Raw genomic sequence first — 23613 nt, 5'->3', positions numbered from 1 at the left:
CCGAGGACGGACGGTCGTGCCCCGACATGAAGGTCATCACTACATTCCATTCTAGGAGGATCGGTGCTCTTCGCAGTCCGCTCTTCACACTTGGTGCTCTTGGCAGTGCGCTCTTCGCAGTCCGCTCTTCACACCTGGCGCTCTTCGCAGTCCGCTTTTCACACCTGGTGCTCTTCGTAGTCCGCTTTTCACACTTGGAGCTCTTCACAGTCCGCTTTTTACACCTTGTGCTCTTCACAGTCCGCTTTTCACACCTGGTGCTCTTCACAGTCCGCTCTTCACACTTGGCGCTCTTCGCAGTCCGCTCTTCACACTTGGCGCTCTTCGCAGTCCGCTCTTCACACTTGGCGCTCTTCGCAGTCCGCTCTTCACACTTCCCGGCTGCTGCAAATTAAAAATAAACGAACCGCTCAGTCCTTCATTGAACCCTTTTCCTTCCAGGTAAGAAGCGTTGGTCCTGCACTCAGAAATCCACCATGACAGACCCTGAGAGGCTCCAGAAAGTTGTTGTCGTCTTCATTGGTGGCACCATTCTCTTCTTTCCTGGAGGGGTTCATGGTGGCTGGGATGGGGGGGGAGGGGTGCTACACACAACATAAAGTGCAATCCTCAAACTTAAGGCAAGCTCATGTAAAAACTACAAAACAACAAAACTTTAGTCTCTGACACAAAGGAGGAGGGGGGGAGTCGTCGCTGGATGTCGGGGCTCCAGAGGCTGCTCTGTCAGGTCTCTAGTGAATGATCCCCACTAGTGGGGGGAAGCCGGGAAGAATCTGCAGCAGAGAGGACGACGCAAGTCACAAAATTTAATGCGCTATACGCGAACCAGCGGACGCAGTTCTGTGAGAGAGAAAAGACCGTCTCCGTCTTCATCGTATTCCTCCAGCGAATGGAGACCCGGCAGACGAACGCCAAACTCCTCCTTCAAATCCTGAAATGTCAGTTTTCCACCGACGCCCTGAGAAGACTTCCGGAACGCTTCCTCCAGATCTAAAAAAAAAAAAAAGACAAAAAAATTACTGCGAGGAGGTCACATGGGATGTCAACACAGCTACTTCCTGTCTCAGCCCAACCCCCACAGTCACACATTATTATACATTTGTATAGCTCTGACATATACCGCAGCGCTGTACAGAGAGCACTGAAAGTCACATCAGTCTCTGTACCAGAGGAGCTTACACTCTAATGTCCCCTCCCCCACAGTCACACACTATTATTATATAGTATTGACACATACCGCAGTGCTGTACAGAGAACACTGAGCCAGTCCCATCAGTCTCTGTACCAGAGAAGCTTACACTCTAATATCCCCTCCCCCACAGTCACACACTATTACTATTAGAATACCTCTAGTGGGATGAGCACTTACCGTCCCTCCCTATTGTTGCGGAGGACAGTCGAGACCTTCGTTTCCTCTTCGGAGATCTCGGATACTTTTTCGGAGGAGAACTTTGGGTTATTATTGGATCTTTTCCATCTAGAATGGTAACAATAGAAAAAAAATAAAAAAGTTAAAAATGATGCAAGAAAAACATTTCAATAGTGAAATGAACCTGAATACTTCAGACACGTGAAGGTTCCACTAATCTTAGAAGAAGATGCGAGTTGGTTGCACAAGTATTCACCCCCTTGAGTCAGTATTGGTCCTGATGGGCCCCCCCCCTATGGTCCTGGAGGTGCATTCTGGGTATCACAGAGAGAGCTGATCTGCATATGATCCGCCCCTCCCTCCTATTCAGTGACCCAAAAAGCTCTGCCATTGGCCACCACCAATGGACACAACAAAACCCCTCTGCCATTGGGCACTATGGGACTGGGCCACCATTAGCCATGACAGAATGCCTCCACTATTGGATATTACAGAACAGCTCTTCCATTGGCCGTGAGAGAATGGCTTCGTCATTGGACACTATGGTAAAGGTCTGCCACTGGACAGACAGAATGGCTATCCTTTGGGCTGGGCCACCATTGGTCCTGGTAGAATGGCTCCAATATTGGATATCCATTGACCATGACAGAATGGCTCTTCCATTGGGCACCAAGGGAAGGGTCTGCCACCGGACAGAATGGCCCTTCCCTTGGGCACCAAGGGAAGGGTCTGCCACCGGACAGAATGGCCCTTCCCTTGGGCACCAAGGGAAGGGTCTGCCACCGGACAGAATGGCCCTTCCCTTGGGCACCAAGGGAAGGGTCTGCCACCGGACAGAATGGCCCTTCCCTTGGGCACCAAGGGAAGGGTCTGCCACCAGACAGAATGGCTCTTCCATTGGGCACCATGGGAAGGGTCTACCACCAGACAGAATGGCTCTTCCATTGGGCACCATGGGAAGGGTCTACCACCAGACAGAATGGCTCTTCCATTGGACACTAAGGGAAGGGTGTGCCATCGGACAGAATGGCCCTTCCATTGGACACTAAGGGAAAGGTCTGCCACCGGACAGAATGGCCCTTCCATTGGGCACCAAGAGAAGGGTCTGCCACCGGACAGAATGGCCCTTCCATTGGACACTAAGGGAAGGGTCTGCCACCGGACAGAATGGCCCTTCCATTGGACACTAAGGGAAGGGTGTGCCACCGGACAAATTGGCCCTTCCATTGGACACTAAGGGAAGGGTCTGCCACCGGACAGAATGGCCCTTCCATTGGACACCAAGGGAAGGGTCTGCCATTGGACACTATGGGAAGCAGGGTTTGACAAATTTGCTTGGAATCTAGGAGCCAGCTAAAAAAGTTAAGAGTCAAAAAAACGCACCCCGTCCCGCCGAGCTCGCGCGCAGAAAAGAAACGCATACGTGAGCGGCGCCCGCATATGTAAACGGTATTCAAACCACACATGTGAGGTATTGCCGCAATTGGTAGAGCGAGAGCAATAATTTTAGCACTAGACCTCCTCTGTAACTCAAAACATGCAACCTGTAGAATTTTTTTAAATGTCGTCTATGAAGATTTTAATGGGTAAAAGTTTGTTGCCATTCCACGAGCGGACGCAATTTTGAAGTGTGACATGTTGGGTATCAATTTACTTGGCGTAACATTATCTTTCACAATATATAACAAAAATTGGGCTAACTTTTTTTTTTTTTTATTAAAAAAATAAGACCAGTAAAGTGTATTTTTTCCCCAAAAAGTGCGCTTGTAAGACCGCTGCGCAAATACGGTGTGACAGAAAGTATTGCAACGACCGCCATTTTATTCTCTAGGTTGTTAGAATAAAAAATATATATAATGTTTGGGGGGTTCTAATTAGAGGGAAGGAGATGGCAGTGAAAACACACATTAGAACTGCTGTTTTTTTTTTGCTACTTGTAATGTAACCTGTAATGCCAACGGCCACCACAAGATGGCCACTCCTAGATTCCTTCTGCAGGCCTCAGCTTCCTTCTGTGAAGGCCGCAAAGCCGCGGCCTCAATTACTGGCCGGCACGGGCCCGCTGCGATCGCGCGCCGGCCGGTAATTGAGGCCGCTGCTTTGCGGCCTTCTGCAGCCCTAAGCTTCCCCAGGTCACAATTTCTTGTCGCAATTGCGACCGGGCGCCCGGATTTTGTCGAGGCCTGATGGGAAGGGTCTGCCACCGGACAGAATGGCTCTTCCATTGGGCACCATGGGAAGGGTCCAACACTGGACAGAATGGCTCTTCCATTGGGCACTATGGGAAGGGTCTACCACTGGACACCATGGGAAGGGTCTACCACCAGACAGAATGGCTCTTCCATTGGACACCATGGGAAGGGTCTGCCACTGGACATCATGGGAAGGGTCTACCACCAGACAGAATGGCTCTTCCATTGGACACTATGGGAAGGGTCTACCACCAGACAGAATGGCTCTTCCATTGGACACTATGGGAAGGGTCTACCACCAGACAGAATGGCTCTTCCATTGGACACTATGGGAAGGGTCTGCCACTGGACAGAATGGCTCTTCCATTGGACACCATGGGAAGGGTCTGCCACTGGACATCATGGGAAGGGTCTACCACCAGACAGAATGGCTCTTCCATTGGACACTATGGGAAGGGTCTACCACCAGACAGAATGGCTCTTCCATTGGACACTATGTGAAGGGATCTGCCACCAGACAGAATGGCTCTTCCATTGGTCACCATGGGAAGGGTCTGCCACCAGACAGATTGGCTCTTCCATTGGACACCATGGGAAGGGTCTACCACTGGACAGAATGGCTCTTCCATTGGACACTATGGGAAGGGTCTAACACTGGACAGAATGGCTCTTCCATTGGACACTATGGGAAGGGTCTAACACTGGACAGAATGGCTCTTCCATTGGACACCATGGGACGGGTCTGCCACCGGACAGAATGGCTCCTCCATTGGGCACCATGGGAAGGGTCTGCAACAGGACAGAATGGCTCTTCCATTGGACACCATGGGACGGGTCTGCCACCGGACAGAATGGCTCCTCCATTGGGCACCATGGGAAGGGTCTGCCACTGGACAGAATGGCTCTTCCATTGGGCACCATGGGAAGGGTCTGCCACTGGACAGAATGGCTCTTCCATTGGACACAACGGGACTTGTTCCACAATTGGCCCCTACAGAATGATGTCACTACTGGACACTCAGGAAAGACTCTCTCTGTAATACCCACCAGTATTTCTAGTGGAGGTCGCTTTATCGCCGTCTGGTTTCGTCGTCAAGGCGTGAATGAGTTGCAGCTGCTCCTGGATCTCGGCGACTTCTTTAGGATTCTAGATGAATAAATGAAGGAAATAAAATTGCTGTACAGCCCCCTCCCCCCCTTCATGTCCCACCACCAAACACAGATCAGCCAACCTATACAGAAATGGGAAGGACCCAAAGGCTCTCGGCTTATATGGATGACAAACCAAAAACAAGACCAAGCTGTAGATTGTGTGAACGCTAGGCTCCGCCCCAGAGGAGCTGCAACCAATGGCATCAGGTAGACCAGGGATATTCAATTAGTGGACCTCCAGCTGTTGCAAAACTACATGTCCCATCATGCCTCTGGGTGTCAGGCTTGTGGCTGTCAGAGTCTTGCTGTGCCTCATGGGACTTGTAGTTCTGCAACAGCTGGAGGTCCGCTAATTGCATATCCCTGAGGTAGACGATATCTTCTCGCTATTCAGACCAGCTCTTCAGGATTTCCAGACAATTGGCTTTCCTGAACCTGATCCACCTCTTCTACCGTCCCCATGAAGGGTTAAATCTGCGAGCCTCTATATAAGGCTCTGTCCACATCTAGGTGTTTTTCTGCTCCAAGCCCCAGACTCACCCACCCTCCACCTCTCTTCACCCATCCCCCCCCACAGACTCTTCTCTCTCACCCCCCCCCCCAGACTTTCCTCATCTCTCCTCTCCTACCCTCACCTGATCTCTCCTCTCTCTCACCCCCCCCCCCCATACTTTCCTCATCTCTCCTCTCCTACCCTCACCTGATCTCTCCTCTCTCTCACCCCCCCCCCATACTTTCCTCATCTCTCCTCTCTCACCCCCCCCCCCCCCACAGACTTTCCTCATCTCTCCTCTCCCACCCTCCAGACTCTCCTTTCCCTCCCTCTTCTCATACCAATGAGGTTCCAGCAATACAAGCGTGGCAGCACTGTGCATAGACAGTCATTAACCACTTAAAGGGGTTGTAAAAGGGTTCGTGCTTTTTTTCACCTTAACCACTTAAGACCCGGACCTTTAGGCAGCTAAAGGACCCGGCCAGGTTTTGCGATTCGGCACTGCGTCGCTTTAACAGACAATTGCGCGGTCGTGCGACGTGGCTCCCAAACAAAATTGGCGCCCTTTTTTCCCCACAAATAGAGCTTTCTTTTGGTGGTATTTGATCACCTCTGCGGTTTTTATTTTTTGCGCTATAAACAAAAATAGAGCGACAATTCTGAAAAAAAAAATTCAATATTTTTTACTTTTTGCTATAATAAATATCCCCCAAAAATATATATATAAAAAAAAAAAAAATTCCTCAGTTTAGGCCGATATGTATTATTCTACCTATTTTTTTGAAAAAAAAAAAAAAAAAATCGCAATAACATTTATAGCATTTACAAAAAAGGGGATAGTTTTATTGCATTTTTATTATTTTTTTTTTTACTACTAATGGCGGCAATCAGCGATTTTTTTTCATGACTGCGACATTATGGCGGACACTTCGGACAATTTTGACACATTTTTGGGACCATTGTCATTTTCACAATAAACAATGCATTTTAAATGCATTTTTTTGCTGTGAAAATGACAATTGCAGTTTGGGAGTTAACCACAAGGGGGCACTGAAGGGGTTATGTGTGACCTCATCTGTGTTTCTAACTGTAGGGGGGTGTGGCTGTAGGTGTGACATCATTGATTGTGATTCCCTATAAAAGGGATCACACGATCGATACGCCGCCACAGTGAAGAACGGGGAAGCTGTGTTTACACTCACCTCTCCCCGTTCTTCAGCTCCGGTGACCGATCGCGGGACTCCAGCGGTGATCGGGTCCGCGAGTCCCGCAGCCACGGAACTTCGGGTCGCGTGCACGACCCCACGGCTGGGCTTAAAGAGCCATGTACGTGGATGTGCCCAGCCGTGCCATTCTGCCGGCCTTAAGTGGTTAAAGGGGTTGTAAAGGTTCGTGTTTTTTCACCTTAATGCATCCCATTGGTAGCCGAGTAAAGAGGAAGTGACGTCGCTTCCGTGTTCACCGAGAGAAGACTGGAAAGAAGCCGTTTCCGCCTTCGTGCCAGTCTGTCTCTAGCCGCCGGAAGTGCAGAATCGCATCTCCCGGTGGAACAGGAGGCCCGGTAAGGGCGGCGGAAGAAGGGGGGGGGGGATGTCCCCTCCCGCTCCTCCGGGATAATTACCGAGAGGCTTTTTAGCCACATCGGTTGTTATCCTTGGAAAGCCGATCGCCCGCTCTTAAAAAAAAAAAAACACACAACAGTACTGGGGTGAGGCCTGCAGCTGCGGGTATCATCCCGGTATAACCTCTTAAAGCGGAGGACGCATGTATGCGTACGCTCGGCACGAAGGGGTTAATATTGCTTTAAATGATAACGAACTTCCGAGGCCAAAACTGAAGACGGATCTCATCTGCCAGCGTGGCGTCTGCCGACAACCTTTGTCCTGAAGCTTCCGTCTCCCCCCTCCCCCCCACCCATGAGATAACGGGACCGCTCTCCTCTCTTCTCTGAAGGCTCCTTCCCGGCGTTCTCCTACGTGGCATTTCAGAAGAGCGAGGATTACATTCCGATATCCTCCACCTCTCCTCTGACGTCTCAACACCAATAGGGTGCTCTATCATTTTTTTTTATCATAGGTGTATTTTATATGATATAAAGAAGATCAACCAAAAATCCAGAAAAAAACACAAATGTTATAAATGTTGCAGTTCAGCGAGTAAAATAAGTATTTGATCCCCAACCAACAATAATTCTCCCCTCACAGACTGGCTACAGGGGGCGCTCATGTGGTATATATATGGAGTATATAGAGAGTGTATATAGTATATATGGGGGGGTATATAGACTGGCTACAGGGGGCGCTCATGTGGTATATATATATATATATGGAGTATATAGAGAGTGTATATAGTATATATGGGGTGTATCTATGGGGGGTATATAGACTGGCTACAGGGGGCGCTCATGTGGTGTATATAGAGAGTGTATATAGTATATATGGAGTATACATATAGCTAGATTCAGAAAGAGTTAAGCCTGGGTATCAGTAGATACGCCGTCGTAACTCTGAATCTGCGCCGTCGTACATTTAAGTGTATTCTCAAAATTGAGATACACTTAAATGTAGCTAAGATACGACGGCCTGCGCCGTCGTATCTTAGCTGTCTAGTTCCGCTGGCCGCTAGGGGGCGCGAACGCTGATTTACGCCTAGAATGCGTAAATCAGCGAGATACGCCTATTCACGAACGTACGCTTGCCCGTCGCAGTAAAGATACGCCGTTTACGTAAGGCGTTTTCGGGCGTAAAGTTAGTCCAACAAAAAGCTGGCCTAGCCAATGTTAAGTATGGACGTCGTCCCCGCATCGAATTTTGAAAATTTTACGTTGTTTGCGTAAGTCATCCGTGAATGGGGCTGGACGTAACTTACGTTTACGTCGAAACCAATACGTCCTTGCGGGTACTTTGGAGCAATGCACAATGGGATATGTCCACGGACGGCGCATGCGCTGTTCGTTAAAAACGTCAATCACGTCGGGTCACGATTCATTAACATAAAACACCCCCCCCCCTGTTCCTCATTTGAATTAGGCGCGCTTAGGCCGGCACATTTACGCTACGCCGCCGTAACTTAGGAGGCAAGTGCTTTGTGAATACAGCACTTGCCTCTCTGACTTACGGCGACGTATCGTAAATACGATACGCTGCGCTGGCTGACACATACGCCGCCCTATGTGAATCCAGCTAATAGACTGGCAAAAGGTGGGGGAATCAGAACGCAGCCATTCCAGGGTGAACTGTACAGGGGGTCCCCCTACCCGATACCATTGCCCCTTCCTCCACCTCTCTGCACAGGCCTGTGTACCCCAAAGGGAGAGGAGCATCGGCCATGATCAGAACACCTGTGTGGCAAGGTATCCCCCCCAAAACAAGGGCACCCCAAACCTCTCTGTGCCCAGAGAAAGGTGACTGTGGCTGTAAAGAGTGGGAGGCAGAGTGGTGTAGAGGTAGGTTGGGTCGGTGTGTGCCGTCCAGGAGCTCAGGAAATAGACTGGAAACCAGAACAAAATGGCGCCCACCCAGACAAGTGTGATGATGTCATTGCATGCGTGGTGCTGGACCTCCCCTGCCCAATGGCAACGACTAGTTATAATCCACCTCAAAATGCCCCAATAGACCTCCAGGCCCCGGAACACCGCCAACCGGGGACCTGTCACATCCTTACTATATCCAATCTGCACCCATCATGGTGGGATTTCCCCCGCGGGTCCTTTAGGAAATACATTTTTGTACCAAATACATACTTCTGGATCGTTCTCCAAATGTAATGACCCCCAATTGTGAAATAATCGAACGTCGATTAATTTCTATAACTCCACCTTCAAGTTTCCTTCCGAAATCCCAACTATCAACAAATTACATCATCTACAGGGGGGCGGAGAACATCATACAAAGCCAAGCTCCTCGGGGGCGGGGCAGTACTCACCTGGGATGAATCAGCTTTTGTTGAATTGAGCGGCTGGTTACCATCTGCGGAGTTCTGTGAACAAAAAAAAACAGACAATAAGTACAGATCCTCCCCCAATGTCCGCCAACCCAGCTCACCAGCCAGGTGGCCAACATGGACAGATCTACACGCAGAGAGGTACGCACTGATCCGGAGACGTTCTCCCTCCTCTCGCTCTGGTTGAGGAGTAGAAGGTTGGACTCCAGGCTGGAGACTCTTTGGCTTATGTTGGAGACGGCGGAGTCAACGCTGAGAAAATGGAGGTCGGTCAGCTGCTGATGGTAGAGGATGGTGGAGTTCAGTTCCTCCAGGGAGTTCTCCACCTGCAGGACAGACAATTGTAGGGACTGGAAATTAAAGGAGGACTCCGATCATAAACTACAGTGACAACCTACAAACCTGAAGCCCAACGCTGGGATTGGCAGCTTTGTGGGGTCAGGTTAGTAAATCTTCATCAGTGAGAATAATGATCTCATTCTATTCCCCTGAATGATCATCAGTTCCTGTCCGCGTGAGACGTCAACTCACACAAATGTCACACAACCCCCCCCCCCCCCCCCCCATCATCATGTACAGCAGGACATCCAACAGCCACCCTACTTGTCAGTAGGTACAGGATGTGTCCCACCCCCCCCAACCAGTATGTACAGGACATCCCCCAACCCCACCCTCCCCTACTTATCAGTATGTACAAGACGTCCCTCAACCCCCCCCCCCCCCCATCAGTATATACAAGACGTCCCACAACCCCCCCCCCCCCATCAGTATGTACAGGACATCATACAACCCCCCCACTCATCGCTATAAAGTTAGCGGAAGCCTTACCTGTACAGTGCTGTGTGTCCCAGGAGCTGGAGAGGGGGATGGGGACAGCGCTGAGGTCACACCGGCCTGCAATACAAGACATTCTGCTGTAACCATCTGCAGGACCCGATACCCTTCATCCCATTCATTATTATACAGGGAGTGCAGAATTATTAGGCAAATGAGTATTTTGACCACATCATCCTCTTTATGCATGTTGTCTTACTCCAAGCTGTATAGGCTCGAAAGCCTACTACCAATTAAGCATATTAGGTGATGTGCATCTCTGTAATGAGAAGGTGTGTGGTCTAATGACATCAACACCCTATATCAGGTGTGCATAATTATTAGTCAACTTCCTTTCCTTTGGCAAAATGGGTCAAAAGAAGGACTTGACAGGCTCAGAAAAGTCAAAAATAGTGAGATATCTTGCAGAGGGATGCAGCACTCTTAAAATTGCAAAGCTTCTGAAGCGTGATCATCGAACAATCAAGCGTTTCATTCAAAATAGTCAACAGGGTCGCAAGAAGCGTGTGGAAAAACCAAGGCGCAAAATAACTGCCCATGAACTGAGAAAAGTCAAGCATGCAGCTGCCAAGATGCCACTTGCCACCAGTTTGGCCATATTTCAGAGCTGCAACATCACTGGAGTGCCCAAAAGCACAAGGTGTGCAATACCCAGAGACATGGCCAAGGTAAGAAAGGCTGAAAGACGACCACCACTGAACAAGACACACAAGCTGAAACGTCAAGACTGGGCCAAGAAATATCTCAAGACTGATTTTTCTAAGGTTTTATGGACTGATGAAATTAGAGTGAGTCTTGATGGGCCAGATGGATGGGCCCATGGCTGGATTGGTAAAGGGCAGAGAGCTCCAGTCCGACTCAGACGCCAGCAAGGTGGACGTGGAGTACTGGTTTGGGCTGGTATCATCAAAGATGAGCTTGTGGGGCCTTTTCGGGTTGAGGATAGAGTCAAGCTCAACTCCCAGTCCTACTGCCAGTTTCTGGAAGACACCTTCTTCAAGCAGTGGTACAGGAAGAAGTCTGCATCCTTCAAGAAAACCATGATTTTCATGCAGGACAATGCTCCATCACACGCGTCCAAGTACTCCACAGCGTGGCTGGCAAGAAAGGGTATAAAAGAAGAAAAACTAATGACATGGCCTCCTTGTTCACCTGATCTGAACCCCATTGAGAACCTGTGGTCCATCATCAAATGTGAGATTTACAAGGAGGGAAAACAGTACACCTCTCTGAACAGTGTCTGGGAGGCTGTGGTTGCTGCTGCACATTGCAATGTTGATGGTGAACAGATCAAAACACTGACAGAATCCATGGATGGCAGGCTTTTGAGTGTCCTTGCAAAGAAAGGTGGCTATATTGGTCACTGATTTGTTTTTGAATGTCAGAAATGTATATTTGTGAATGTTGAGATGTTATATTGGTTTCACTGGTAAAAATAAATAATTGAAATGGGTATATATATATATTTTTTGTTAAGTTGCCTAATAATTATGCACAGTAATAGTCACCTGCACACACAGATATCCCCCTAAAATAGCTAACACTAAAAACAAACTAAAAACTACTTCCAAAAATATTCAGCTTTGATATTAATGAGTTTTTTGGGTTCATTGAGAACATGGTTGTTGTTCAATAATAAAATTAATCCTCAAAAATACAACTTGCCTAATAATTCTGCACTCCCTGTATAGAGAAGATTAAGTTGCTGCATTTGAAGAATGTTGAACCCTTTCTCCGCGCCTCGATATCTGACACAATCCATATTTCAGAGCCCCCTGTCTGTCTGCTGTGATCCTGATCGGTGTGGGCCGGAGAACCCGTCACATCCTAGAGGACATCCCCCCAAAGAGCTGCTTCCCAATACTCATCCCACGTACCATCTGCCTGTCAGGGGTTCCCAAAATCTGGATATCTACCTCCACAATGATTCCTATAAGTAAGGGTTGGGGGTTGGAGCCTTCCTCCTATAAGGGTCAGGGTTAGAGGCTTCCTCCCATATGGGAGGAAGACCCCCAACCCTTACTTATGGGAGGAAGCCTCTAACCCTGACCCTTATTTATAGGAGGATCAACCCTTACTTATGGGAGGAAGCCTCCAAACTCCAACCCTTACTTATGGGAGGAAGCCTCCAACCCTTACTTAAATAAGGGTTGGAGTTTAGAGGCTTCCTCCCATAAGTAAGGGTTGGGGTTTGGAGGCTTCCTCCCATAAGTAAGAGTTGGGGTTTGGAGGCTTCCTCCCATAAGGGTTGGAGCCTTCCGCCTATAAGCAAGGGTTGGTCCGCCCATAAGCAAGGGTTGGGGTTTGGAGGCTTCCTCCCATAAGTAAGGGTTGGGGTTTGGAGGCTTCCTCCCATAAGGGTTGGAGCCTTCCGCCTATAAGCAAGGGTTGGTCCTCCCATGAGTAAGGGTTGGGGGTTTCGAGGCTTCCTCCCATGAGTAAGGGTTGGGGGTTTCAAGGCTTCCTCCCATGAGTAAGGGTTGGGGGTTTCGAGGCTTCCTCCCATGAGTAAGGGTTGGGGGTTTCGAGGCTTCCTCCCATGAGTAAGGGTTGGGGGTCTTCCTCCTATAAGTAAGAGTTCGGGGGATCTGTGTGTCATGTATAAATGTTGGATTATAAAAGGTGTCTCGGGGGGATCCCTCAGTTGTGTTTATTTTTAGGGTCCCATTTCTAGAAATAATCGATTTATGAACGTACCACGTCTTTCTGCAGAGCCTCCACCAGCTTCTTCTGCTCCTCCGAGGTTGTCTGTAGAGTCTCCACATCATGGTGGACGCTGGTCAGTGTACTCCCCAGGGTGGCAACACTCTGCAATGTAGGAGAGACGGGGGGGGGGTGAGACCACTGGAGAAATGGAAGAGGGGAGGGGAAGGTGGGCAACAGACAAGGGGGGAGGGGGTATCCAGATTGAGGGGGTACACAGTAGATTGGGGTCGAGGGTACACAGATGGAGGGGGAGGGGTGGTGGGTCACACATTGGGGCTCATCCATTTACCTTCTGCAGCTCCTCCATCTTCTTAGGTAGGTTGATGAGGTCGGAGGCCGACTTCAGATTGGCCTTCAGCTGGCTGACCGCACTGCTGAGCTGAGAGATCTGAGAGAGGAACAAACAATAACCTGAAACGATTGGCCGGGCGGAGATGGTTCGGTGTGGGGGCAACGCCACATCTATATCAGTACCATACTGGCGACCAACCAAAGCCCTTATCATGTGGTTTCTATGGGGATCGGTTTGGCAATCAGCGAGATATGAGCCCCCCCCCCTCTAGTCTGGGGCCCTGGTGAGCGGGAGACACTAGAAGGGGGATCAGGGAGGGACTGTAGCTGCTCACCTGCTTGTTCATGTCGGTGATGTTGGCCCAGAGTTTATGGAGGCCGAGCTCCCCGCCCACCACGTCATCCAACTGCTTCTGCTTCCCGATCAGATCTTCCTTCATCTTCGGGATCTCCTGAACACAACTCCGCTGATTGGACTCCACTGGAAGGGAAATAACGATGTGAGCCAGACCCGCCCACATTCAAGGCACAGCCTATCATATACAGGCAGCCTCCGCAGTAAGTCCTCTAGCTGCCCACAGTACCCCGGAGTGCTCCCCCTTTGCACACAGTACCCCGGAGCCCCCCCTGCACACAGTACCCCAGAGTATCCCCCCCCATTGCACACAGTACCCCAGAGTATTTCCCCCCTTTGCACACAGTACCCCGGTGCACTCACCCCCTCCCCTTGCACACAGTACCCCAGAGTATCCCCCCCCCCTTTGCACACAGTACCCCAGAGTATTCCCCCCCCCCCTTTGCACACAGTACCCCAGAGTATTCCCCCTCCCCTTGCACACAGTACCCCAGAGTATCCCCCCCCCTTTGCACACAGTACCCCAGAGTATCCCCCCCCCCCTTTGCACACAGTACCCCAGAGTATTCCCCCCCCCCCTTGCACACAGGATCCCGAAGTGCTCCCTCTCCCCTCCTTGCACACAGGACCCTGGATTGCCCCCCCCCCCCCCCACACACAGGACCACGGAGCGCTCACCGGCTCTCATTTGCTCTCTCAGCAGGTCCAGGTTCTCTTTCAGGGCGATCTGCATCCAGACGAGGCCGATGGACGCCATGACGCAGGCGGCGAGGAAGATAAACGCACACACCGGGGAGCAAACCTTACAGCATTGCAGAACTCCGCCCCTGCTGGAGACATAAACCAATCAGTACACTCACAGCATTTTCCTATATCCAATGGAGGAAGATCATTGTCAGGTTCGGGGGGGGGGGGGGGGGGCAGTTCTTATAGCATCAGAAAGATACTGAAGAGGTAGTGTTACGGGGGTGCATAAAGGAGTATACAGGAGCATAGAGGCGTGTACAGGTGTATACAGTTAGGGGGAAAAGTATTTGACCCCCCTGCTGATTTTGTATGTTTGCCCCACTGACAAAGAAACGATCAGTCTGTAATTTTATTGGTCGGTTTATTATAACAGTGAGAGACAAAATAACAAAAATATCCAGAAAAAACACATTTCAAAAAAGTTATAAATTGATTTGCATTTTATTGCGTGAAATAAGTATTTGATCCCCTATCAATCAGCAAGATTAATGGCTCCCAGGTGTTTTCTATACAGGTAACAAGCTGAGATTAGGAGCACTCGCTTACAGCGAGTGCTCCTAATCTCAGCTTGTTGCCTGTATAAAAGACACCTGTCCACAGAAGCAATCAGATTCCAATCTCTCCACCATGGCCAAGACCAAAGATCTGTCCAAGGATATCGGGGAGAAGATTGGAGACCTACACAAGGCTGGAAGGGGGTACAAGACCATCGCCAAGCAGCTTGGTGAGAGGGTGACAACAGTTGGTGCGATTATTATTATAATGGAAGAAACACAAAAATAACGGTCGCTCTCCTCGGTCTTAGGGTTGCCACCTCATCCCTTTAAACCCGAACATAAGAATTACACGGGTTCTGAGGATTTAATTCAGATAAGGCACCATGGGAGTTTAATCAGCACCTAAATCAGCCTCAGCGCCTGTGTACTTCATGGCTACATTCTCCCCCCACTTTAATTCTTTGGTCCCCAAAGAGGTGAGGATATTGAACTAACCATACATTAATGAAGAAAAAGAAGGTGTTCAGGCTTAAAAGGGATGAGGTGGCAACCCTACTCAGTCTGGGGCTCCATACAAGATCTCCCCTCATGGAGGTTCAATGATCATGAGAACGGTGAGGAATCACCCAGAACTACACGGGAGGATCTTGTCAATGATCTCAGCTGGGACCAGAGTCACCAAGAAAACAATCGGTAACACACTACACCGGGAAGGACTGAAATCCTGCAGCCCCCGCAAAGTCCCCCTGCTCAGGAAATCACATACTAATGAACATCTAAATGATTCCGAGGAGAACTGGGGGGATGGGTTGTGGTCAGAGGAGACCAAAATCGAGCACTTTGGCATCAACTCAACTTGCCGTGTTTGGGAGGAGGAGGAATTCTGCCCATGACCCCAAGAATGCCAACCCCCCACCGTCATCCATGGAGAACACCATCCCCCCACGTCATCCATGGAGAACGCCACCCCCCCACCGTCATCCATGGAGAACGCCCCCCCCCCCACGTCATCCATGGAGAACGCCACCCCCCCCACGTCATCCATGGAGAACGCCACCCCCCCACCGTCATCCATGGAGAACGCCACCACCCCCCCACCGTCATCCATGGAGAACACCATCCCCCCACCGTCATCCATAGAGAACACCACCCCCCCCCCCACCGTCATCCATAGAGAACCCCCCCCCCCCCCCCACCGTCATCCATAGAGAACACCACCACCCCCCCACCGTCATCCATGGAGAACACCACCACCCCCCCACCGTCATCCATGGAGAACACCACCACCCCCCCACCGTCATCCATGGAGAACACCACCACCCCCCCACCGTCATCCATGGAGAACACCACCACCCCCCCACCGTCATCCATGGAGAACACCACCACCCCCCCACCGTCATCCATAGAGAACACCACCACCCCCCCACCGTCATCCATAGAGAACACCACCACCCCCCCACCGTCATCCATAGAGAACACCACCACCCCCCCCACCGTCATCCATAGAGAACACCACCACCCCCCCCACCGTCATCCATGGAGAACACCACCCTCCCCCCACCGTCATCCATGGAGAACACCACCCTCCCCCCACCGTCATCCATGGAGAACACCACCCTCCCCCCACCGTCATCCATGGAGAACACCATCCCCCCACCGTCATCCATGGAGGGGGAAACATTCTGCTTTGGGGTGTTTTTTGCTGCTAAGGAGACAGAACAACTTCACCGCATCAAAGGGACGATGGACGGGCCCATGTACCATCAAATCTTGGGTGAGACCCTCCTTCCCTCAGACAGAACACTGAAGATGGGTCTTCCAGCGTGACAATCAACCCAAAACACACCGCCAAGGCAACAAAAGAGTGGCTCAAGAAGAAACACATTAAGGTCCTGGATGGAGGTCGATCGATATTTGCCCTTTTTTAACAAATCGTCATATTATTATGCACATGAGGCCGATTAAGGGGATCAGAGGCAGGGGCGGGCGGAAATTCTCCCCCAGGCCGCCTACATTCTATGCGGACATTTCGGGACGCCGACTGGCTGTTAACGGCTGCGCCGCATTCTGGGAGTTGTAGTCTGGAGGCAGAGGCGGGGCGCACAGCATCACAGGGGACAAATGGAGCTCCGGCTTCTATTCTTGGCCAGGAAAGGGGCCGGAACGGAGCCTTTTTGACAGGTTGGACTTTATGACAGAACACTGGGAGAGCTCTGCTGGTGAGCACTGATGAGGTGCCACTGATGGGCTGCAGTTGCACTGGTGGGCACTGATGGGCTGCACTGGTGGCCACTGATGAGGTGGAACTGATAGACACTGATGGGCTGCACTGGTGGACACTGAAGGTCATTGATAGACTTGGTTGCACTAGTGGGCACTGATGGACTGCACTGGTGGGCACTGATGAGGTGGCAGTGAAGGACATTGATAGGCTGAACTGGTGGGCACTGATGGGCTTAGTTGCACCGATGGACACTGATAGGCTGCACCCCGCCTCTCCACCCTAAACAATAAACTCTTCCCCGCCTCTCAATCCTAGAAAAATAGAGGTTGACCGATATGGGTTTTTCTCTGGCCGATGCCGATATTTGGAAATTGGGGCGGCCGATGTATGATGCCGATTTTTGCGGCCGATATTTTTTTCCCCCCTCATCTCAAAAAACCTGGGGTGGAGAGGTGGGGAGGAGATAATTGTTTAGGGTGGAGTGCAGCCTGTCAGTGTCACATCAGTGTCCACCAGTGCCACCTCATTAGTGCCCACCAGTGCAGCCCATCAGTGCCACCTCATTAGCGCCCACCAGTGCAGCCTCATCGGTGCCCACCAGTGCAGTCCATCAGTGCCACCTCATCAATGCCCACCAATGCACCCCATCATTGCCCACCAGTGCATCTCACCAGCGCATCACCTCATCAGTGCCAACCAGTGCATCACCACATCAGTGCCAACCAGTACAGCCCAATGTCATTTACTGCCACAGTGCCACCTCATCAATGCCCACCAATGCACCAGTGCATCCCATCATTGCCCACCAGTGCATCTCACCAGCGCATATCACCAGTGCATCACCTCATCAGTGCCCACCAGTACAGCCCAATGTCATTCACTGCCACCTCATCAATGCCCACCAGCGGAGCGCTCCAGGCATCTCCTAGCACAAGAAAGCTCCATTGTCCCTGGCCCTGACGTGCTGCCCCGCCTCTGCCTACAATCCCCAGAACGCAGAGCGGGCCTGTAACTGCCGACATCCTCCACTCTGAAAAAAAAACGTCCCCTGACGTGTTGCGCGCCCTGCGCAGGTCCAGTTACCGGCCCGCGCTGCATTCTGGGGTTTGTAGGCAGAGGCAGGGCGCGCAGCACGTCAGGGGACGTTTTTTTTTTTTTACAGTGGAGGATGTCGGCAGCGGTGGCCGCCGATTGGCTGTTACAGGCCTGCTGGTTGGCTGCCGCGCTGGGTGTACCAAGATGGCCGCGGCTCCGGAGCTAGGCCTAAGCCGTGGCCTTTCCTGATGCTGTGACTGCGGCGGCAATCCGCGGATTGCCGCCGCAGTCACAGCATCGGGAAAGGCCTCGGCCTAGCTCCGGAGCCGTGGCACCGCTAGCGGCCATGTTAAATATCGGCCTAATTTTGGATACAAAATCGGCCGATGCCGATTTCTCCAAAACGGCCAAATATCGGCCGATATATCGTCTGCCAATAAATCGGTCGACCTCTAAGTCTAAAATATCATTCGCAATAAATTGGCAACATATATCGGCCATCGACCTCCCCGATTTCTAAATATCGTCATCGGCCAGAGAAAAACCGTATCGGTTGACCTCTAGTCACGGAGTGGCCTAGCCAGTCTCCAGACCTTAATCCCAGAGAAAAGATGTGGAGGGAGCTGAAGGTTGGAGTGACAAAACGTCGGCCTGGAAACCTCAATGACTTGGAGAAAATCCCTCCTGAGATGTGTGAGAACCTGGAGGCCAACTCCAAGAAATGTCTGACCTCTGTGATTGCCAACAAGGGTTTCTCCACCAACTACTAAGTCATGTTTTGCGAAGGGGTCAAATACAGTAAAACCTTGGTTTGAGAGCGACTTGGTTTGAGAGTGACTTGGTTTGAAGGCGTTTTGCAAGACAAGCAAGATGTTTTAATAAATGTTGCCTTGATATACAAGCGATGTCTTGATATAAGAGCAGCGTCATGTCACCACAGGGCTAGATTCAGGTAGGGGTGCGCAATCTAACGGCGGCGTATCGTATTTACGCTACGCCGCCGCAAGTTACAGGAGCAAGTGTAGTATTCACAAAGCACTTGCTCCGTAAGCTGCGGCGGCGTAGCGTAAATGGGGCCGGCGTAAGCGCGCGTAATTCAAATGTGTAAGGGGGGGGGGCGTGTTTTATGTTAATGTGTGTTGACCTGACGCGATTGACGTTTTGTACGTGTACATATCCCAGTGTGCATTGCTCCAAATGACGTCGCAAGGACGTATTGGTTTCGACTTGAAAGTAAATTATGTCCATCCCTATTCGCGAACGACGTTAAAAAAAAAAAAAAAAAAAAAAAATCGAAGCGTGAACGACGTCCATACTTAATATTGCGTACGCCTCATAGAAGCAGGCACAACGTTACGCCGAAAAAGCCTTACGCAAACGACGTAAAAAAATGAACGCCGGGCGCACATATGTTTGTGAATCGGCGTAACTAGGTAATTTGCATATTCTACGCCGAAAACGACGGGAGCGCCATCTAGCGGCCAGCGTGAGAATGCACCTTAAGATACGGCGGCGTAACAGACTTATGCCAGTCGGATCTTAGGCTAATGTTGGCGTATCTTGCTTTCTGAATACAGAAAGAAGATACGGCGGCGCAGCTTTAAAAATTATGCGGCGTATCTATGGATAGTTGTGTTAAAATATGATCCGTACTTACCCGTTTACGAGATGCATCTTCTCCGCCGCTTCCGGGTATGGGTCTTCGGGAATGGGCGTTCCTATTTTGATTGACAGTCTTCCGAGAGGCTTCCGACGGTCGCATCCATCGCGTCACGATTTTCCGAAAGAAGCCGAACGTCGGTGCGCAGGCGCAGTATAGAGCCGCACCGACGTTCGGCTTCTTTCGGCTACTCGTGACGCGATGGATGCGACCGTCGGAAGCCTCTCGGAAGACTGTCAATCAAGAAGGAACGCCCGCTCCCGAAGACCCATACCCGGAAGCGACGGAAAAAGATGCAGCTCGAAAACGGGTAAGTACGGATCATATTTTCATACAAATAGCCGATTCCCCTAGACCGAACGAGCAGGAATCTAAGGGGAAAAGAGGAAAAAAATAAATAAATGGGTGAACTCCCGCTTTAAAATGCAAATCAATCTATAAACTTTTGTAAAATGCGTTTTTCTGGATATTTTTGTCGTTATTCCGTCTCTCGCCGACCATTAAAATTACAGACCGATCGTTTCTGTGTCAGTGGGGCAAATGTACAAAATCAGCGGGGGGGTCAAATACTTTCCCCCCCTCACTGTACAGGAGTGTAGCAGGTATGTGGGAGGGGCAGGATTCTGAATGGGGCAGTAATGAGGGGGAGGGGTAATTATGATGGTGGAGGGGTAGTAGTTGTTATGAAAGAAGAGGGGTAGTAATAAAGGGGAGGGGTATTAATGAAGGGGGAGGAGGGGGCGTAATTATAAAGGGGAAGGGCAGTAATGAATGGAGAGGGGTATTAATTGAGGGGGCAAAGGGCAGAAATGAAGGGAGGAGGGGTAATTATAAAGGGGAGTAATGAAGGGGGAGGGGTAATAATGATGGGGAGGGGCAGTAATGAAGGGGGAGGGGTAATAATGATGGGGAGGGGCAATAATGAAGGGGGAGGGGTAATTACGATGGGGAGGGGCAGTAATGAAGGGGGGGTAATTATGATGGGGGGGCTTTAATAAAGGGGAGGGGTAATAATAAAGGGGGAGGGGTAATTATGATATGGATAGGGTAGCAATGAAGGTTGAGGGGAAATAAAGGGGAGGAGTAATTATGATGTGGGAGGGGCAGTAATGAAGGGGGAGGGGTAATTATGAAGGGAGGGTAGTGATGAGGGGAAATAATGGAGGAGGGGGTAGTAACGAAGGGGTAATTATGATGTGGGAGGGGAAGTAATGAAGGGGGAGGGGTAATTATGATGTGGGAGGGGAAGTAATGAAGGGGGAGGGGTAATTATGATGTGGGAGGGGCAGTAATGAAGGATGAGGGGTAATTATGATGTGGGAGGGGTAATTATGATGTGAGAGGGGTAATTATGATGTGAGAGGGGCAGTAATGAAGGGGGAGGGGTAATTATGATATGGATAGGGTAGTAATGAAGGAGGGGCAATAATGGAGGAGGGGGTAGTAACGGAGGGGTAATTATGATGGGAGGGGGGGATTATGATATGGATAGGGTAGTAATGAAGGATGAGGGGCAATAACGGAGGAGGGGGTAGTGACGGAGGGGTAATTATGAAGGGGGAGGGGTAATTATGATGGGGAGGGGTAGTAATGAAGGGGGAGGGGTAATTATGATATGGATAGGGCAGTAATGAAGGATGAGGGGCAATAACGGAGGAGGGGGGTAGTGACGGAGGGGTAATTATGAAGGGGGAGGGGTAATTATGATGGGGAGGGGTAGTAATGAAGGGGGAGGGGTAATTATGATATGGATAGGGCAGTAATGAAGGAGGGGCAATAACGGAGGAGGGGGTAGTGACGGAGGGGTAATTATGATGGGAGGGGGGATTATGATATGCATAGGGTAGTAATGAAGGGGAAGGGTAGTAATGGAGGAGGGGGTAGTAACGGAGGGGTAATTATGATGTGGGAGGGGTAGTAATGAAGGGGGAGGGGTAATTATGATGTGTGAGGGGCAGTAATGAAGGGAGAGGGCAATAATGGAGGCGGGGGTAGTGACGGAGGGGTAATTATGATATGGATAGGGCAGTAATGAAGGGGGAGGGGGTAATTATGATGTGGGAGGGGCAGTAATGAAGGGGGAGGGGTAATTATGATACGGATAGGGTAGTAATGAAGGGGGAGGGGTATGGATAGGGTAGTAATGAAGGATGAGGGGCAATAACGGAGGAGGGGGTAGTGACGGAGGGGTAATTATGAAGGGGGAGGGGTAATTATGATGTGGGAGGGGTAGTAATGAAGGATGAGGGGCAATAATGGAGGAGGGGGTAGTGACGGAGGGGTAATTATGATGTGGGAGGGGTAGTAACGGAGGGGGAGGGGCGATCATGAAGGGAGAGGGGGCGGAGACTGACCTCCCGCAGCGGCCCGGCCTCTCGGTGACGCTCCCGTAGTCCTCGGTGTCGGTGTCGCTCTCGGAGTCGGGAGCGCGCAGTAGCGGGTGGTGTCCCCCTCCCCCCTTCTTCTTGCCGTCCCCGGACAGACCGATCAGCGCGTTGAGCTCCTTCCTCTTCTTCATCTTCTTATGGGGGGTGGAGGGGGGAGGGGGCCCGGCGGACAGAGCACCGGAGCCCATCGCATTCCTCCTGCCGGATCCCCGGCTGTCACTCATCTGTGCCCGCCCCTCAGCCCTCCCTCTGCCCTATTGGACGCCCTCCCTCCTCCTTCCCCCTGCCCCTCGCCCTATTGGATGTTCGGATGTCACTCATCTTTCCCTGCCCCCTAACTTCCGCCTGCTGTTGCCGCCCCCTTCCAGGCTTTTACGTACGTCTTCAGTGTCTCCGCCCTCCCGGGGCGTGGCCGCAACCGACAAACTCCTGAACCTCCGCCTACTAGCCTCCCGGCCAGTCAGGAGAGACCTTGTCTATGACTCCGCCCATCGCTATACCGAAAGAACAAATGTGTAGCTCCGCCCACATAGTCTCCAAAGAGACCGAAAGAACCACAGGAGCTTACACTCTACTGACCCCGCCCCCTCCAAAATACATCCGGACAGTCATACAGTGTGGGCCAGATTCAGAGACAAGATACGCCGTCGTATCTCTGAGTGCCGGCCCTCGTATCTATGCACCTGATTCAGAGAATCAGTTACGCATAGATGGGCCGGATTCAGATACCAGAGCGTATCTGTCCGGCCCGCGCAACGTATCTCCGATACGTTACGCCGCTCTAACTTTGGGCGCAAGTTCTTTATTCAGAAAGAACTTGTGCCCTTAGTTACGGCGGCGTAACGTATGTGTTGCGGCGTAAGGCCGCGTAATTCAAATGGGGATGTAGGGGGCGTGTTTTATCAAAATTTTTGTTGACCCCGCGTTTTTTACATTTTAGTTGAACGGCGCATGCGCCGTCCGTAAAATATCCCAGTGTGCATTGCTCTAAATGACGTCGCAAGGACGTCATTGGTTTCAACGTGAACGTAAATTACGTCCAGCCGTATTCGCGAACGACTTACGCAAACGACGTAAAAATTTCAAAACTCGGCGCCGGAACGACGGCCATACTTAACATAGGATACCCCTCACATAGCAGGGGTAACTATATGCCGGAAAAAGCCGAACGCAAACGACGTAAAAAAAAAGCGCCGGGCGGTCGTTCGTTTCTGAATCGGCGTAAATACTCATTTGCATATTCCTTGCGTAAAAATACAGAAGCGCCACCTAGCGGCCAGCCTGAAATTGCAGCCTAAGACACTTACACCTGTCGGATCTTAGGGAGATCTATGCGGAAACTGATTCTCTGGGGTAGATTCAAGTAGCTTTGCGCATTTTTTACGTAGGTGCAGGGCACCGTTTTTGCCCTGCGCCCCCGCAAATTTTCTGCGCTACCCGCGATTCACGGAGCAGTAGCTCCGTAAATTGCGTGGGCGCTCCAGGAAAATGCCCGGCGTAAGCGGGGGACGGGAATCATTTAAATTAGGCGCGTTCCCGCGCCGATCGTAGAGCGCATGCTCCGTCGGGAAACTTGCATTGCGGCAAATGACGTCGCAAGGACGTCATTTGCTTCAAAGTGAACGTGAATGGCGTCCAGCGCCATTCACGATTCACTTACGCAAACTACGTAAAGTTCAAATTTTGCGACGCGGGAACGACGGGTATACGTAACATTGGCTGCCCCTGC

The 23613-nt window shown here is 50.9% G+C and overlaps 1 protein-coding gene across 2 annotated transcripts; it reads right to left on the bottom strand.

The window, feature by feature from the left end:
• Window positions 1–269: 269 nt before the first annotated feature.
• Window positions 270–22121, bottom strand: EFCAB14 (EF-hand calcium binding domain 14). Of its 2 annotated transcripts, none has more exons than XM_040360932.1 (11): window positions 21852–22121; window positions 14013–14164; window positions 13315–13460; window positions 12978–13076; window positions 12680–12790; window positions 9977–10042; window positions 9298–9474; window positions 9131–9184; window positions 4609–4708; window positions 1370–1477; window positions 270–990 (listed from the first exon to the last, which is right to left on the bottom strand). In XM_040360932.1, exons 1-11 carry the CDS (start codon window positions 22106–22108, stop codon window positions 815–817), a joined length of 1446 nt encoding a protein of 481 aa, XP_040216866.1. In that variant the 5' UTR covers window positions 22109–22121; the 3' UTR covers window positions 270–814. The 2 variants fall into 2 exon arrangements, with proteins under 2 accessions (XP_040216866.1, XP_040216867.1); XM_040360933.1 differs by having other exon boundaries at window positions 14013–14161.
• Between the last annotated feature and the right edge of the window lie 1492 nt (window positions 22122–23613).

Source organism: Rana temporaria, chromosome 7, assembly GCF_905171775.1.
Source record: "Rana temporaria chromosome 7, aRanTem1.1, whole genome shotgun sequence".
Lineage (NCBI taxonomy): Eukaryota > Metazoa > Chordata > Amphibia > Anura > Ranidae > Rana > Rana temporaria.
Note: the sequence above shows the minus strand (reverse complement) of the source record. Positions and strands in the feature narration are given on the sequence as shown.

What these genes read in the sequence shown, in the direction of transcription:
- EFCAB14 (XM_040360932.1), bottom strand. Translation starts at nt 22,108, where the DNA reads ATGAGTGACAGCCGGGGATCCGGCAGGAGGAATGCGATGGGCTCCGGT. An exon ending in GAGAGAGCAAATGAGAGCCG is followed by an intron (nt 13,461 to 14,012) that starts GTGAGCGCTCCG and finishes TTTCCCTTCCAG; the next exon opens with TGGAGTCCAATCAGCGGAGT. An exon ending in GACCTCCACTAGAAATACTG is followed by an intron (nt 1,478 to 4,608) that starts GTGGGTATTACA and finishes TTACCATTCTAG; the next exon opens with ATGGAAAAGATCCAATAATA.